Source organism: Oncorhynchus gorbuscha, linkage group LG06 (assembly GCF_021184085.1).
Source record: "Oncorhynchus gorbuscha isolate QuinsamMale2020 ecotype Even-year linkage group LG06, OgorEven_v1.0, whole genome shotgun sequence".
Lineage (NCBI taxonomy): Eukaryota > Metazoa > Chordata > Actinopteri > Salmoniformes > Salmonidae > Oncorhynchus > Oncorhynchus gorbuscha.
The window spans coordinates 11011794-11030279 of record NC_060178.1 but is presented as its reverse complement, the minus strand read 5'-3'; the positions used below and the strand labels follow the sequence as shown (position 1 = coordinate 11030279).

Here is an 18486-nt window from a genome sequence, read left to right as displayed (position 1 = left end):
CTTAAAACCGCCACTGTAGACACTTATCAGGGCATGTTTAATTCAACTGCTATTAACTCTTAATCATTGACCTCCTTTTTATATTCTCTCACGGAGACTGAATATTAATCGGTGAGGGTGATACAAGTGTCTCTAGCCTACAGTTTCCTCAGACTTAACACTTGACTCTAATTTCAAGCTGTTGAGAGAGAGACTAATCAACCAGATCAGCTGATCAAACATGTCCATACCCTCCATTGAGTATTTCTAACCTCCAGCCTATGCTCGGTCTCCATTCCCATTTAATACTGAGGATAGAAAGATGATGAATGAAAGATGATCGACTCCCCATGCCTCCCCATGAGTTGGGGCCAATTTAATTTCTTGTCCATTCAGGAAGTATACGGAAATTCCAATTCCATGACCAACTGCCAATGAGTCAGAAAATCCCTGTCTAAACTCCACCCTGTCTAAACTCCTTCTCCATTCCTATTCATTACTGAGGAGAGAAAGATGATGAATTGCTGTGGCTGGACTCCCCATGCCTAAATAAAGGTTAAATGCAAATATCTTCATTTTGAATAGACACAAATGAGTGCACCACTTAGTTTTGTTTTATCAACAGATGGATTTAAAAAAAAAAATGTAAAGGAACATTTTTGTAAAGGAACTATTTGTGGAAGCGAAATGATTTCTCAATTAATTAAAGTGAAACTTTGGCTGTAAGGAAAGCCACAGGTTATCACTGAAATGTATTGACAACATAGAAGTTAATAAACCACTTCCCTATGATCACTTGATGTTGGTTAGGTAGCTTCTGCAGAACAGCAATACTGAATGAGCTGTTTTTATTTGGAGAAGAAAATGAGTTAAGTAGCTATTTGATGTCCCAGTTTATTTAGGCCATTTCTAGGGAGTCGTGGTGGTTAGACCACCGTTTTTAAAGCTGCAACCACCTTGACAAATGTGTGTCTAATTGAATTTACTCACAGAAACCCAGTAAGTAGCACATGATCCACATTTCAGCTTCGAAGACCAGGGCTGTGTTCAGTAAGGCATGAAATGGAAGAGAACTCGGAAACTCCATTTTGTTTTCATTGCAAAACATTTTGCTTCGGTGTACCCTAATGAGTTAGGTCATTGTTCTGACGGTCATTCTTTCAACATGGGCTACATTTTGCTTGGCACTCAATGTTTTTTTGAAAGGAGTTGTCTGCTGCGTAGTAGGAAGTAGGGCTGGGAATTGCCACGGACCTCCCGCTACAGTAATACCACAATACTTAGGTGCCGAGTATGAATATTTTATGTGTATTGCGATTTGATGTTCCAAACATATTGCTCACCATATGGCTGCTGCAGAGGGACAAGAGAGCCACGATTTAAAACAAGTTTTGATCAGTCATGGAGATAAAAGGGCTGAAAACGCATTGGCTTCCTGTTTTGAAAAGATTACTAACAAGCTATGAAGGAAACAATTTTGGTACGAGTACAGCCAATCAGTGCAAAAATATTTTTATGTTTTATCAAAACTAATACCCTGATATATAACTATAGATTATCACTAATAAGAAGAGGGGGGGTTTCATTCCTTCCTAAAGATAAACAAACAAATATTGAGGTAAAGTGGTGTGGGTGCTGCCAAAGGTTTGCACCAGAGACTGAGACTCCGCTCTCAACAAGGCCATGCCACTACTAAAACACTTGCTACCCCTGGGAAAGACATGTTGATGACTCTGTTTTGGGATACATCGCATAACAGGATGTTGGTGAAATGGATCATGCACAGATACACATATATTCTGTATCTATTTCTATTAGCAGGTTATTGCCAAATGGTGAAAGGCTACGTTGTGAAAAAGAAGATGATGTCCTGTGTAAATTCCCTCTTAAAAAGGAAGATCTGACAAGGAAGACCAAAAGGTCTTGAACGATGGCCCCAATGATGTAACTTTAGAAAGTTTCCAGACCCCTAGACTTTTTACACATTTTATGTTACAGCCTTATTATAAAATGGATTTAAAAAATATATATAAACAATTCTCAGCAATGTACACACAATACCCTATATTGACAAAGTGAAAACAGGTTTTTAGAAATATTTGCTAATTTATTGAATGTGTAAATAATGCATTTATTTTTAGAAGGATTCAGACCTTTTACTCGAAATTGAGCTCAGGTGCCTCCTGTTTCCATTGATCATCCTTGAAATGTTTCTAAAAGTTGATTGGAGTCCACCTGTGGTAATTTAAACTGATTGGACATGATTTGGAAATGCACACACCTGTTTATATAGACAGGTCCCACAGTTGACAGTATATATAAGGTCCCACAGTTGACAGTGCATGTCAGAGTGAAGACCAAGCCATGAGGTGAAAGGAATTGTCCGTAGAGCTCAGACAGGATTGTGTCAAGGCACAGATTTGGGGAAGGGCACCACAACATTTCTGCAGCTTTGAAGATTCCCAAAAACACAGTGGCCTCCATCATTTGGAAATTGAAGATGTTTGGAACCACCAAGACTCTTCCTAGAGCTGGCCAAACTGAGCAATCGGGGGAGAAGGGCCTTGGTCAGGGAGGTGACCAAGAACCCGATGGTCACTGACAGAGCCCCAGAGTTCCTCTGTGGAGATGGCTGCCCTTCTGGAAGGTTCTCCCATCTCTGCAGCACTCCACCAACCGGGCCTTTATGGTAGGGTGGCCAGACGGAAGCCACTCCTCAGTTAAAGGCACATGACCGCCTACTTGGGAGTTTGTCAAAAGGCACCTAATTGGGAGTTTGTCAAAAGGCACCTAATTGGGAGTTTGTCAAAAGGCACCTAAAGGACTCTCAGACCATGAGAAAGAAGATTTTCTCCAGAGTGTTCAGGATTCTCTCCAACCTGCTCCAGAGTGTTCAGGATTCTCTCCAACCTGCTCCAGAGTGTTCAGGACCTCAAACCGTGGTGAAAATTCAACTTCCAATAGGACAACAAACCCTAAGCACACAGTCATGCCAACACACGAGTGGCTTCGGGACAAGTCTCTGAATGTCATTGAGTGGCTCAGCCAGAGGCCAGACTTGAACCTGATCAAACATCTCTGGAGAGACCTGAAAATAGCTGTGCTGCCACACTCCCCATCCAACCTGACAGCTTGAGAGGATCTGCAGAGAAGAATTTGAGGAACTCTCCAAATACATGTTTAAGTGTGTGTGTGTGTGTCTATATCATTGGATGGCCTTTGATTACTTTGAAAAGGCATCCTTCCTTCCTTGAAGAATTCCGATCTAAATTGGTTGCTTTGGGGAAGGCAATTAGGTGGCAGGTTTTCTTTATCCGATCGAAATCAAACACTTCTAATCTGTGATTGGCTCGAGGGAACTGTACTGAAACCACCTTTTTTATATAGTCTGTTCCCAAAACAGGATATGAAGACGCAAGCTCCACTGGCACAGGTTAGAGCCATGTTCACCCTGGATAAACTTGCCCAGAGGTTGTGGTGTGTTGATGCCAGAGTAGGAGAAGGAGGGGAGACACTGAGACGGAACGCTTTGAGTCTCACCAACGTGCCATCATTTTTCACCATGTGGGGTCCGAAGACCCCCTAATTCAAAGCAATCGGTTCACATAGTCCACAGCGATCAGTTGGCAGTTCACAGCTATTATTCCCCACTTCCTTCACAAATAAATAACTCTTCCACTTGTCAGTTCATTCTAAATTTAGACTTTCTCCAGTCTAATCTAACATCAGCATTAAGTACAAATTCCCCCACTTAGCTTCCTTTTCCCCTAGTGGCATTGTTTTTCCTCTTGTAAGAAATATAGGCTATAGGGAGTTTCCACCATGTCTACACCAATCCAATGGTTTCTGTGGGGGGAGGAGTGTACAAGTGCACACTTCAGGAGAAAGTAGAGATTATTGGGAGGCACGGTCTGAATTCCCCCCGTGAGCCTCATGCCAAAAGCTTGAAACACTGTGGACTGACCAGGCTGGAGCCAGACTCATTAGTGACTGGACACCTCCAGTATCTGTGTGTCTTGAAACGCTGTGTCAGCAGACTAGCGCAATCAGACAAGCCACTCATGACAGTCAGTGCTGTGTCATCTCTTGACCTGTCCAAATCAAGTCCACTGGCCTAATAGGAGTAGACAGTGTGGTAGGTGTCAGTGTGTTGTTAACTCTATTACTGAGTCACCAGGAAATGCCAGGCCTCTTTGTAGGAATTACAAGGCAACAAAACATTGTGTCAATGCTGATCTGTGTGCCACTACGGAGTAAACGATTGAATACATTGTTGAATAACCAATTTCCTTTTTAACCATAGTTTTGGAAAGAGGGTCTTCTGACTTAGGCTTCCTGGTTAAATATTGGTCACTGTTCCCCTCTCCCAGGTGACTACTGTGAGATAAATGTCTGCAGTAATGGGGGGAGCTGTGTGACTGGCCCCAGATCCTCCTTCATCTGTATCTGCCCCGATGGCTATAATGGGGACACGTGCAATGACACCGAGACTGGTAAGGACAACGGAGCAATATATCTGAACAAAAGCATCACTTTAAAAATGTATTTTTAAAAATTTAACTAAGCAAGTCAGTTAACAACATTCATAGTTACAATGACTGCCTACCGGGGAACAGTGGGTTAATTGCCTTGTTCAGGGGCAGAATGCCAGATTTTTCGGTTACTTGCCCAATGCTCTAAGCACTAGGCTGCCTGCCGTCCCATTACAGCTAGGTATTTTAATTAATATCATGTATAGTTATTAAATTGTAAAGTTATTTGTAGGCCAGTTATAAGGAGTCCCAAGCTGTTATGAAGGCCTATAGCAAGTCTTTCTGAAGCACTATGGGTGTGTTGAGGGTTCATTTTAAGGTGTTACTCCGACAGATGGTACATGGGCAGTGTTAGAGGAAGCTTCTGAGAGGCTGTCTCTGTACTACAAGGTATTGCCCTAATGCTATTCTTCCCTATTCTCCTCCCTTGCCTCTCTTTGACCCAAATCGTTGCTGTAGAAAGAGAACGTGATCGCGGTCCCACCTACCTGGTACAATGAGAGTTAATAATAAGTTCTATTTGCTTCCCAGGGCCCTGCAACCCAAACCCCTGCAAGAACGATGCCTTCTGCGACGTGACTGGCCAGAAACGCAGAGGGGACGTCTTCAGCGAGTACATCTGCAAGTGCCAGGATGGCTTTGATGGAGTCCACTGCCAGAACAGTAAGAGTCCTCTGCCAGGGCAGTAAGGGTCCTCTTGGTCCTCTGCCAGGGCAGTAAGGGTCCTCTGCCAGGGCAGTAAGGGTCGCTCAACATTTACATTCAAATATAATCTATTGGCCAAGCTGTTGAGTATGGAAGCATATGGCTGCCAATGGTTGAATTGATTAACTTTGCATGAGGATGCAATGTTGTCATGTATTCTAGGCAGAATGGTGGGTTATCCATATTGATATACAATCCAATTTGAAACACATCAAACTTTGATTTAAAAAGTGGGATTTAAAACTGACACGTCAACACACACAAACTTGGTGCAGTCACAAGAACTAGTGGATCTCGTTGGCCGACCGGGCCAGTCACTTTTCAGTGCATTTTTTTTTTTGCGTTTCAGGTAAACATTTACCTGCTCTGTCGCGGTCTACCATTGAAGAATACACGCGGAAAAGTCATGCTACTTGCATTTGAGCAATATGATTGGCCGTTCAAACACCACCACGCTCCTGCAAGTCAGAACTTCTGCAGCAGTAGCCAACATGAGTTGATGCCTTCACACAGCACACGCGAGCTGTCCAAAGCAAAAAAAGTGCCCATCAATCTACTATTCACTTTTTCAGGAAAGTGATATACAAAAGTGAACCTTCAATAGTGAAAAACTAGCAATATCCTGGCTACTGTTGATAGTCTGCTAAAAGATGGCTACAAAAAGACACCTAGCATTTGTCTTCCCTAGCCTACTGTAGCCATGACGGTCTGTCTTTTGGAACATTTGTCTTAAAGGGGTAATGTCCTATTTTGAGAAATCCTAGCAAGAAACAAATGTATGCAATTAATACAATGTAATTCTAAAGAATAGAGTAATGACTTACATTGCTAACTTATATTACACAGCTTTTTAATACAGATCATAATTACCAAATGTAGCCTATTAATAGCTGAATATAGAGGCCCTATGGGTTGCCATTCTTTCTCTATGTCCACTGGGCCAGATGGATTACCAGGACGTGTACTCAAAGCATTCGTGGACCAACTGGCAAGTGTCTTCACTGACATTTCCAACCTCTCCCTGACCGACTCTATAATACCAACATGTTTCAAGCAGACCACCATCATCCCTGTGCCCAAGGAAGCGAAGGTAACCTGCCTAAATGACTACTGCCCCAAAGCACTCACGTCGGGAGCCATGAAGTGCTTTGGAAGGCTGGTCATGGCTCACATCAACAGCATCCTCCCGGACACCCTAGACCCACTCCAATTCACATACCACCCCAACAGATCCACAGATGACGCAATCGCACCTCACACTGCCCTTTCCCACCTGGACAAAAGGAACACCTATGTGAGAATGCTATTCATTGACTACAGCTCAGTGTTCAACACCACAGTGCACACAAAGCTCATCACTAAGCTAAGGACTCTGGGACTGAACACCTCCCTCTGCACCTGGATCCTGGACATCCTGACGGGCCGCCCCCAGGTGGTAAGCGTAGGCAACTACACGTTTGCCACGCTGATCGTGGACTACAGGAAAAGGTGGACCGAACAGGCCCACATTAACATCAACGGGGCTGTAGTGGAGCGGGTGGAGAGTTTCAAGTGTCTTGGTGTCCACATCACCAATGAACTAACATGGTCCAAACACACTAAGACAGTCGTGAAGAGGGCACGACAACACCTTTTCTCCCCTCAGGAGACTGAAAAGACTTGGCGTGGGTCCCCTGGTCCTCAAGTTTCTACAGCTGCACCATCGAGCAACCTGACCCGGTATGGCAACTGCTCAGCAACAGACCTTAAGGAGCTACAGAGGGTAGTGCCAACGGCCCAGTAAATCACTGGGGCCAAGCTTCCTGCCATCCAGGACCTATATAATAGGTGGTGTCAGACTCCAGTCACCCAAGTTATAGACTGTTTTTTTCCCCCCAGCTACCGCACGGCAAGCGGTACCCGAGCGCCCAAGTCTAGGACCAAAAGGCTCCTCAACAACCCCCAAGCCACAAGACTGCTGAACAATTTAATCAAATGGCCACCTGGACTATTTACATTGAACCCCCCCCCCCCTCCCTTTTGTACACTGCTGCTACTCAATGTTTATCTATGCATAGTCACTTCACCCCCACTTATATGTACAAATGACCTCAACTAACCTGTACCTCCGCACACTGACACGGTACCGGTGCCCCCTGTATATAGCCTCCACACTGACACGGTACCGGTGCCCCCTGTATATAGCCTCCACACTGACACGGTACCGGTGCCCCCTGTATATAGCCTCCACACTGACACGGTACCGGTGCCCCCTGTATATAGCCTCGTTATTCTTATTGTTTTACTTTTTATTATAACTTTTAATTTGTCAACTTGGTAAATATTTTCTTAACTCTTCTTGAACTGCACTGTTGGTTAAGGGCTTGTAAGTGAACATTTCACGTTAAAGTCTACACTTGTTGTATTCGGCGCATGTGATAAAGTTTGATTTGAAGAAAACCAGTTCTTCTGACATGGTGTTGATACAGAAAAAACTGTTATTCTGGTATGGTGTTGATGCTGAGGCGGCAGTAGGGGGCCCAGGCGGCGGCAGGGGGCCCAGGCGGCCGCAGGGGGCCCGGGCAGTGGTAAGTGGGTTTTTCAACCCAAGCAGCTGTTGTCCTTACGGGAGCGTCTCTCCGGATATGGCAAGGTTCAACTTCCAGCTGGCAGCATACGCTTGGCCCCCGAGCAGCCTAAAGCACTGCACATAAGAGACAGGTGGTGACTGTGTGCTGCTATGTAACAGAAATGGGGAGCAACCAAAAAATATGGGAAAAGTTCATTTAGTTTGGAAGGAATTGTATACATGTACGTTCCCAAATGTACGGCTTAAAAAAAACAAATCAAGGTCAAATGTTTTAAATTATGGTGAACATTATTAGGTCTACAGATTAAAAAGTGGTTGATTAAGACAAACACGATGATTCAGTGTGTTGAGCTATCCATGGCTTGTCGGTAATTAGGGGTTTGTGTGAGAGAATATGTGTGACTGTGAGTGGCAGGCAGATTTCTGGTTGTTTTTAGGAGGTGCCTCAACCACACAGGATATGGCTAGTCTGAAGTGGACAGGTTAAGCTCTGCACCCCGTTTCTGTGACTCAAATGCTCTATTTACAGTAACTTCTGCTAGCATTCTGTGTACAGTAGATTCTGGTAGCCACACTTGCTCTGTTTGCAGTAGTTTCCGCTAGCCACACTTGCTCTGTTTGCAGTAGTTTCCGCTAGCCACACTTGCTCTGTTTGCAGTAGTTTCCGCTAGCCACACTTGCTCTGTTTGCAGTAGTTTCCGCTAGCCACACTTGCTCTGTTTGCAGTAGTTTCCGCTAGCCACACTTGCTCTGTTTGCAGTAGTTTCCGCTAGCCACACTTGCTCTGTTTGCAGTAGTTTCCGCTAGCCACACTTGCTCTGTTTGCAGTAGTTTCCGCTAGCCACACTTGCTCTGTTTGCAGTAGTTTCCGCTAGCCACACTTGCTCTGTTTGCAGTAGTTTCTGCTAGCATTCTGTGTGCAGTAGTTTCTGCTAGCATTCTGTGTGCAGTAGTTTCTGCTAGCATTCTGTGTGCAGTAGTTTCTGCTAGCATTCTGTGTGCAGTAGTTTCTGCTAGCATTCTGTGTGCAGTAGTTTCTGCTAGCATTCTGTGTGCAGTAGTTTCTGCTAGCATTCTGTGTGCAGTAGTTTCTGGTAGCCACACTTGCTCTGTTTACAGTAGTTTCTGGTAGCTACGCGTCATTGCCATTGTTATTTACATTTACTTCATTTAGCAGATGCTCTTATCCAGAGCTACTTACAGTAGTGAGGAAATGCATTTGAATTGTAATACTTATTTTGTACTGGTCCCCTCTGGGAATCGAACCCACAACCCTGGCGCTGCAAGTGCTATGCTCTATCAACTGAGCGACACGGGACCTTATGAATGTTCTACAGGTGCCGCAGCCATCCATATTTGCCCAAAAGTTTGCCATCAAAAAGATCTTATTTAGCTAGCTAACGTTATATTGCATATATAGTCAACCTGGTGACATCAATATCATGCCAAAAGGTTTTCCTGCTTATTATTTATCTCCATTTTATAAATGTCCTTTTATTTCCAAGCCACTGTAATGCACTTTTTATAGAATCTTCATCAGCGCACATTTGACAAAGCATTGAGTGGAATGTTCCATGGGCATTGTGACAAAACGTGCAACCCATGAAATGGTCCCCTTCATGCAGGGAATGTACTTTTCCCCTCTTGTTCTCGTTTTGGATCCAGGCGCTTTGCTCCTACGTGTTCGGTCCTTCTGCTAGCTGATGCTGCCCGTGGGGCAGAGGGACACGCACAGAGGGGACTGCAGTTGTCGACACTGTTTATCCCTTTTATCTGCAGAGTCGTCCACAGCAGCGTGTCACAGAAACTAGAAACAGTCCCATCATGTCAACAACACTTATCAGTTTTCTCCCTCCCTCCTCACACCAAAGTGAATCTTCTGTGGTACTGCCTACTGGGCAATATGCAGTTCAATCTGTCAGTTCTGCTTTCTTCTTTGTTTTTCAGCCAGGGACAACATTCTATTCATACTGCTAAATGTTCATGCCCCTAAATGTTCATGCCCCTATAAATAATTGAAAAGTTCACAGCAATGTTTATCTATCTGCACCACAAAAGAGTACTTAACCAAGCTCTGACTCCTTAGTACATTACCCACCTCCCAGAAAAGACAAGGTAAAGCGCCAGCTAGCTTTTTACGCTACTTAAATCATGTTTTTGTGAGGACTGTAAAGATCATTTGGCTGCAGATGTATGTGAGGTTCCTTGGGCTTGTCTTTCTCTGCCCCCAAACTTCTCATTTTGAACTCCTGATGCCTGTTTTTTATTTTTTAAATTTTTGTATTGCTCAGTAATTAGTGTGTGTATTGGGGAAGGTGTTCTGTGTGTGTGTGTGTGTGTGTGTGCTAGAAAGAGTGTGTGTGTGTGTGTGTGGGCAGTGAGTGAGTCGCATCCTCGGCAGCTCCTACAGGCTGGGGTCAGAGTGCGTGGTGGGAACAAGGCGACCGAGGCTCTGTGACGGTAAGGCTCTTCGAAAGCAGCCAACCCGGATACGTACAGCAGTAGCAAAATCTTCCCTGCTGTTTAAACAGGTTGACATCCTCACACTCATACACACACTTGCATTCTAAAACACACTGGTATACACAAACATTGCAAACCCCACCGTACACGCAAACCGGACTCTCTCATCCTCATCCAGCCAATGGAAAGTGGTCACGAACGCAGCACTCCCAAGACGTCAGCTGCCCTGTTGCCGGGGTAAAGAGGGAAGTGGAGGCAGAAAAGTGAATGAAGTCTGCCTTGACAATGTCACAGCCTCCGCTCAGGTCTGACGCCAAGCACTTCTACCGGCCGTGTGAAATTGGCCTGAAAGCTTCAATGGGGAGGCAGTGACCCAAGACTGAAAGCGGTGTCTGACGCCGTTTACTCACTTTAGTATCGGCACCTAAATCAGATTAGACGACTGCAGCTGAGACAGAAGTGGTCTCGAGTTTAGACGTTAAACTGGTGATCGCCTCTGATTTATTCTGTGTTGGTTATTTTGAGATGTTTGTCAACAGATTATTGTGTGTGTCGGTAATTAGAGGTTTGGATGTGTGTGTGTGTGTGTGTGTGTGTGTGTGTGTGTGTGTGTGAGTGAGTGAGTGAGAGTATATATGCCTGACACTCACTCATTTCTGGTTGTTTTTAGGAGGTGCCTCAACCACACACAGTATGTGGCTAGTCTAAAGTGGACAGATTAAGCTCTGCACCCCTGGGGAGGTCTGTGGGTGTTTGCATTTTTGTGATTCAATACTTTTAGTAGTTTCTGCAAGTCGTACTGTTCTGTTTTACAGTCGTTTCTGGTAGCCTTTCAGCAGGGGAGGCCATTTTCCTAAATTGGTCATGGAAAGGAATTTGCTAACATCAGGTCAGTTGCACTAAGCATCAACACAATTACTTTTCAGTTGCTATAATGTTTTTGTAATGCTCTGTCACACAGTATTGTCTATGGTCGGACCACCTACAATATTACGGTCATATAATTACTTATAGAACCCTGTAACCCTGAATTATAGGATCTCTGTGACCTACAATATACTGTCAAATCTCAAATGTTTTAATTTTAGGACATTTTTTAAAAACCCTCAGTCATAACGCAAAACACATGGCCTCACACCACGGTCGGAGCCAGGGCTATTCTAGGACTTTCTTTTTGGTCCTCTGAGGTCTTTTGTCAGTACCCAAAAGGCTTTCACAAAGCAAATTACTTCATATACTTTAATTTGGCGGTTGTGTGGCTAGACTTGGCTGTGCATACTACCAGTGGGACACCCCCTAGCTGTGCCCCCATGCCAGGAACTTGTCGGACCTGGAACTGTTGGGATTGGATAAAGCACTGTCCCTGTCATTTTGTTTTGGTCAACAGCTGAGGGATGGTGTTAGAGAATTGAGCACACTCTGTTGATCTAATAAGCTCATGAGGAATTTATAAGTTTGATTCTTGAAGAATATATGGCTTTTATATCATGAATTTTACAAGTCACAAAATGAATGTACAAATCCCAGATTTCCCCGTTTTAAATACAGATGGCCAGTTTAACCCGAGGCCAGTTTAACCCGTTATCAGCGAGCATAGGATCACATAAGCAAGCCATGATTCAGGGACCTCCACAACACTAAAGGAATAGATCTCCGTAACACTAAAGGAATAGACGTAACACTAAAGGAATAGATCTCCGTAACACTAAAGGAATAGATCTCCGTAACACTAAAGGAATAGATCTCCGTAACACTAAAGGAATAGACCTCCACAACACTAAAGGAATAGACCTCCACAACACTAAAGGAATAGACCTCCACAACACTAAAGGAATAGACCTCCACAACACTAAAGGACCTCCACAACACTAAAGGAATAGACCTCCACAACACTAAAGGAATAGACCTCCACAACACTAAAGGAATAGACCTCCACAACACTAAAGGAATAGACCTCCACAACACTAAAGGAATAGACCTCCACAACACTAAAGGAACAACACTAAAGGAATAGACCTCCACAACACTAAAGGAATAGACCTCCACAACACTAAAGGAATAGACCTCCACAACACTAAAGGAACAACACTAAAGGAATAGACCTCCACAACACTAAAGGAACAACACTAAAGGAATAGACCTCCACAACACTAAAGGAACAACACTAAAGGAATAGACCTCCACAACACTAAAGGAACAACACTAAAGGAATAGACCTCCACAACACTAAAGGAACAACACTAAAGGAATAGACCTCCACAACACTAAAGGAACAACACTAAAGGAATAGATCTCCACAACACACAACACTAAAGGAATAGACCCCTAAAGGATCTCCACAACACTAAAGGAATAGACCTCCACAACACTAAAGGAACAACACTAAAGGAATAGATCTCCACAACACCTCCACAACACTAAAGGAATAGACTCTCCACAACACTAAAGGAATAGAACAACACTAAAGGAATAGACCTCCACAACACTAAAGGAACAACACTAAAGGAATAGACCTCCACAACACTAAAGGAATAGACCTCACTAAAGGAACAACACTAAAGGAATAGACCTCCACAACACTAAAGGAATAGAACAACACTAAAGGAATAGACCTCCACTACACTAAAGGAACAACACTAAAGGAATAGACCTAGACCTCCACAACACTAAAAAGGAACAACACTAAAGGAATAGACACTAAAGGACACTAAAGGAATAGACCCCCACAACACTAAAGGAACAACACTAAAGGAATAGACCCCCACAACACTAAAGGAACAACACTAAAGGAATAGACCTCCACAACACTAAAGGAATAGACCTCCACAACACTAAAGGAATAGACCTCCACAACACTAAAGGAATAGACCTCCACAACACTAAAGGAATAGACCTCCACAACACTAAAGGAACAGACCTCCACAACACTAAAGAACAACACTAAAGGAATAGACCCCCACAACACTAAAGGAACAACACTAAAGGAATAGACCCCACAACACTAAAGGAATAGACCTCCACAACACTAAAGGAACAACACTAAAGGAATAGACCTCCACAACACTAAAGGAACAACACTAAAGGAATAGACCCCACAACACTAAAGGAATAGACCTCCACAACACTAAAGGAACAACACTAAAGGAATAGACCTCCACAACACTAAAGGAACAACACTAAAGGAATAGATCTCCACAACACTAAAGGAATAGATCTCCACAACACTAAAGGAATAGACCCCCACAACACTAAAGCAATAGATCTCCACAACACTAAAGGAATAGACCTCCACAACACTAAAGGAACAACACTAAAGGAATAGACCCCCACAACACTAAAGGAACAACACTAAAGGAATAGACCTCCACAACACTAAAGGAACAGATCTCCACAACACTAAAGGAATAGACCTCCACAACACTAAAGGAACAACACTAAAGGAATAGACCTCCACAACACTAAAGGAACAACACTAAAGGAATAGACCTCCACAACACTAAAGGAATAGACCTCCACTACACTAAAGGAACAACACTAAAGGAATAGACCTCCACTACACTCCACAACACTAAAGGAATAGACCTCCACTAAAGGAATAGACCTCCACAACACTAAAGGAATAGACCTCCACAACACTAAAGGAATAACCTAAAGGAATAGACCCCCACCACCTAAAGGAACAACACTAAAGGAATAGACCCCCACAACACTAAAGGAATAGACCCCACAACACTAAAACACTAAAGGAATAGACCTCCACAACACTAAAGGACCTCCACAACACTAAAGGAATAGACCTCCACAACACTAAAGGAATAGACCTCCACAACACTAAAGGAATAGACCTCCACAACACTAAAGGAACAGACCTCCACAACACTAAAGGAACAACACTAAAGGAATAGACCCCCACAACACTAAAGGAACAACACTAAAGGAATAGACCCCACAACACTAAAGGAACAACACTAAAGGAATAGACCTCCACAACACTAAAGGAATAGACCTCCACAACACTAAAGGAATAGACCTCCACAACACTAAAGGAATAGACCTCCACAACACTAAAGGAATAGACCTCCACAACACTAAAGGAATAGACCTCCACAACACTAAAGGAACAACACTAAAGTAATAGACCTGTGCTGCTCTATCATTTTAAAATCAAACAATACATTTGACTTTGGTAAAAACAATCTCACTACATAACAACAACAAAATTAGAAAAAACTGGGTCAATTTAAGTCCTTTAGTCTTAAAACTCAACGTTACACTGCAAGTCAGATGGCTCGTTGATGGAAAGATGGTGCATGTTCAAAATTATAACAAGCTAACGTTAGCTAGCTACGTTGGATATTTTAGCTCCTATCTGATATCTTAGCACCGTGTTTATCTAGCAAGCTAGCTAGCTTTGGAGCTAATGTAGCGAGCTAGCTAACACCAAAGATGAAAGGGTTAGTTATCGTAATCTTTGGTCCAGTTTCTGCTGTTCTGCCTGCGGCCATGGAACCCTTTCCTGTTCACCGGATGTGCTCTCTCCCTCTACCTACCTCTTTACCTCCCCTCTACCTCTGAACGCTCGGCTATGAAAAGCCAACTGACATTTACTCCTGAGGTAATGCTCATATTCAAAAAGGAGACAGTAATTTTGCTTTCTAATGGTCATGATCTTGGAAGAAGTTCATATATTCATCACTGCTGAAGTGAAGGTCATCTTCACTTGGGGAATGAAACTTTTTAGTTAGCATTACGACAGTATCAAAAAAATGTTTTGATTTTTGTTTTTACTCTCCTCAACCTGGTTGGAATTGTAGACTGATCGAGCAAAAGCGAGGGCTTTTCGATATTGCACGCTAAGACTTCCAGTTTGGAGCGCCATTTTATTTCCGATTGTCTGGGCGCTTCCTTCAGGGCTCGGGTGTCTTCTGTATACCAGGGAGCTATTTTCTTGTGACTATTGTCTGGGAGCTTGCTTCAGGGCTCTGGTGTCTTCTGTATACCAGGGAGCTGTTCTCTTGTGACTATTGTCTGGGAGCTTGCTTCAGGGCTCAGGTATTTTCTGTATACCAGGGAGCGATTTTCTTGTGTCAATTTTTTGTTGTTTTTACGCAACATTAACTGATTTTTGTACTCCGATGTCCTTGGGTAGGTGGAGGGAGTCCGAAAGAATATCTAGGAGTCTTTCTATTGTCAGAATTTATAGCGCACCATTTGAATCCATGGTTTGGGTGTGAGCAAATTATTTGTTTGCAAACGTACTGAGATGGTGGTCCGATAGTGCAGGATTCTGAGGTAAATTATTTCGATCTACAATATCTATTCCGTGGGACAAAACTAGAGCCAGTGTATGATTGTGGCAATGAGTAAGTCCAGAGTCATGTTGGACTAATCACACCGAGTCAATGATGACTCAAACACTTTTGGAGTGTGTCTGTGGACTTCTATTAAAATTAGCTGTCAAATGTTAGCAACACCTCCGCCTTTGCGGGATGAGCGAGGGGATATGGTCATTAGTGTAACCAGGAGGAGAGGCCTTATTAAACACAGTAAATTCATCAGGCTTGAACTGTGACTGCCTTGGAAGTGAGGTATCTAACATTAAGTAGTCCTATTTAGAGATGTGAGGTATTATTACGATCTTTTTCAATAATGACTGTAATTCAGTAGGTCTTTAGTAGGTTTTTAAAAGGCGAACACCACCATGTTTTACTCCACTACATTCCTCCCATACATTTTCCCTGACACCCAAAAGCACTTGGTATGTTATAAATGCTCAGGCATGACAGCAATATGTTCCAGTACACACGCATGTCAATATAACGCATTGTCAACCCTACTGCCTCTGTGGCAAACTCCACCGTCGCTGGACCAGACACTGGCGAGTCGCGGTTTTGTCTCACCAGAGGTGATGTTTGGATTCACGTTCATCGTCGAAGGAATGACTGTTACACCGAGGCCTGTACACTGGAGTGGGATCGATTTGGAGGTGGAGGGTCCGTCATGGCCTGGGGTGGTGTGTCACAGCATCATCAGACTGAGCTTGTTGTCTTTGAAGGCAAATCTCAACGCTGTGTGTTACAGGGAAGACATCCTCCTCACTCATGTGGTACACTTCCTGCAGGCTCATCCTGACATGAACCTCCAGCATGACAATGCCATACTGCTTGTTCTGTGAGTGATTTCCTGCAAGACAGGAATGTCAGTGTTCTGCCATGGCCAGCGACGAGCCCGGATCTCAATCCCATTGCGCATGTCTGGGACCTGTTGGATTGGAGGGTGAAGGCTAGGGCCATTTCCCCCAGAAATGTCCAGGTAACATCTCACAGCAAGAACCAAAAAATCTGGTGCAGTCCATGAGGAGGATATGCCCTGCAGAACTTAATGCAGCTGGTGGCCACATCAGATACTGACTGTTACCTTTGATTTTGACCCCCATTTGTTCATGGACACAGTATTCCATTTCTGTTAGTCACATGTCTGTGGAACTTGTTCAGTTTATGTCTGTTGCTGAATACTATGTTGTTCATACAAATATTTACATGTGTTAAGTTGAGAGTGAGGATCTTTTTTTTGGGGTTATAAGCAAACCAAGCATGACAATTGCGTACTTTTTCCACCACTGTACTTAAATACGTATTAAAACCAGACACTTTTCGACGTTTACTCAAGTAGTATTTTTACTGGGTGACTTTCACTTTTACTTGAGTCATTTTCTATTCAGATATCTGTACTTTTACTCCGGTATGGCATCTTTTTTCACCACTGGTTACGAGTAACAGTGTGTGTATTTATTATGGATCCCCATTATGGCAGCAGCTACACTTCCTGGGGTCTGGCAAAATTGAGGCTGTGTGTGACCCTCGTGTGTGTGTGCCTCACTCGTGGGTGCCTGCCTGGCACAGAATCACACTCTTCACTGATGGCTACTAGGGAGATTTGGGTCATATTCTACACAGATATGGTAAACATGTTGTCTGAAACGGCTCCATATGTAGTGCACTACTTTTGACCAGAGCCCTATGGGGAATAGGGTGCTATGTAGTGCACTACTTTTGACCAGAGGGGAATATGCTACCATTTCGGGGACACACACACACACTGTCAATCTAGAGCTGTGTTCAAAGGAAGTTTAATCAAATCTTGCGGGCGAGGGATTAAAAAGTGTGTGTTCTCATGCCATTTTTCTGAATACAAGCTGTCCTCCTAGGGTGCAGCCGGTTGCCAAGCACCCTCTCTAAAACATACACATCCGGTTGTATACTGTTGGAAAGCGTTCCATCTAGGGGTATTTCAGGGAGTTGCAGAGATTTGGACCACACAACTGCTCATCTGAGCCAATTTGGCTAGTCAGATAGGTATTTTGCTTTTATTAATACATTTATCAGGTTTAGAACATAATTTTTTTCTCCATCTAACGACTGCATCTCAGTGCTCGAAACGTGACTTCAGACCCTGTTTAGAGTCCAGGCTGTATCAAAACCGGCCATGATTGGGAGTCCCGTAGGGCGGCGCACAATTGTCCCGGCATCGTTAGGGTTTGGTAGGCCGTCAACGTAAATAAGAATGTGTTCTCAACTGACTTGCCAAGTTAAATAAAGGTTAAATAACAAAAAAAAAAAAATATATATATATAAAACAAAAAAAAATATATATATATTAGATTCAGGAAAAGCGTATGTTGGAATTGGAGTACTTATTCTGTCCTTATAATCTTACTCATACTTTATTCTGTTCTGTTGATTGTACATATGGAATGCCAGTGCCTGATAGTGATCATGTCTCTCTCCAGATGTGAATGACTGTGCCAACCAGCCGTGCCAAAACGGTGGCTCCTGTAGGGACCTGAATGGAGACTTCAACTGCCGCTGTCCGTCCCCCTACGTGGGCAAGCACTGCCAACTGCGTGAGTACCATTCTCTATCTCACACACACACACACACTGGTTCTCTATTAGCTGCAATCTGCCATGTTATTTCTAAGTGCAATAAAATGCATTAGCCTGAATGTGATTAAGAAATACATTAATGTAGTTTGTGGGACCGTCCAAAGCTGGCCTAGGTTTTTATTTTATTTTATTTTAAGTTAAATTGATGTTCTTAAGGAAAAGAGTTGGGATGCTTTAAGATGGTCAATATTTTTGTCCGTCAGCCTGAATTATGGCTGTGTGGGACAGCGGTAGGAGCTACTGTAGTTCAGTCAGTGGACTACGCTTGGGCTTGATGCAGTCTGCCTGACTTT

The 18486-nt window shown here is 43.4% G+C and overlaps 1 protein-coding gene across 3 annotated transcripts in view; it reads left to right on the top strand.

Annotated features, from left to right (window-relative positions):
• Window positions 1-18486, top strand: part of LOC124037519 (EGF-like repeat and discoidin I-like domain-containing protein 3) — a 46896-nt gene that overhangs the window by 9221 nt on the left and 19189 nt on the right. For 2 of the 3 annotated variants that reach the window (XM_046352306.1, XM_046352307.1), the window contains exons 2-4: window positions 4350-4472; window positions 5043-5174; window positions 18038-18151. In XM_046352306.1, coding sequence (XP_046208262.1) covers window positions 4350-4472; window positions 5043-5174; window positions 18038-18151 — 369 coding nt within the window. The remainder of the gene's footprint in view (window positions 1-4349; window positions 4473-5042; window positions 5175-18037; window positions 18152-18486) is intronic. The other variant, XM_046352308.1, reaches the window with a different exon arrangement.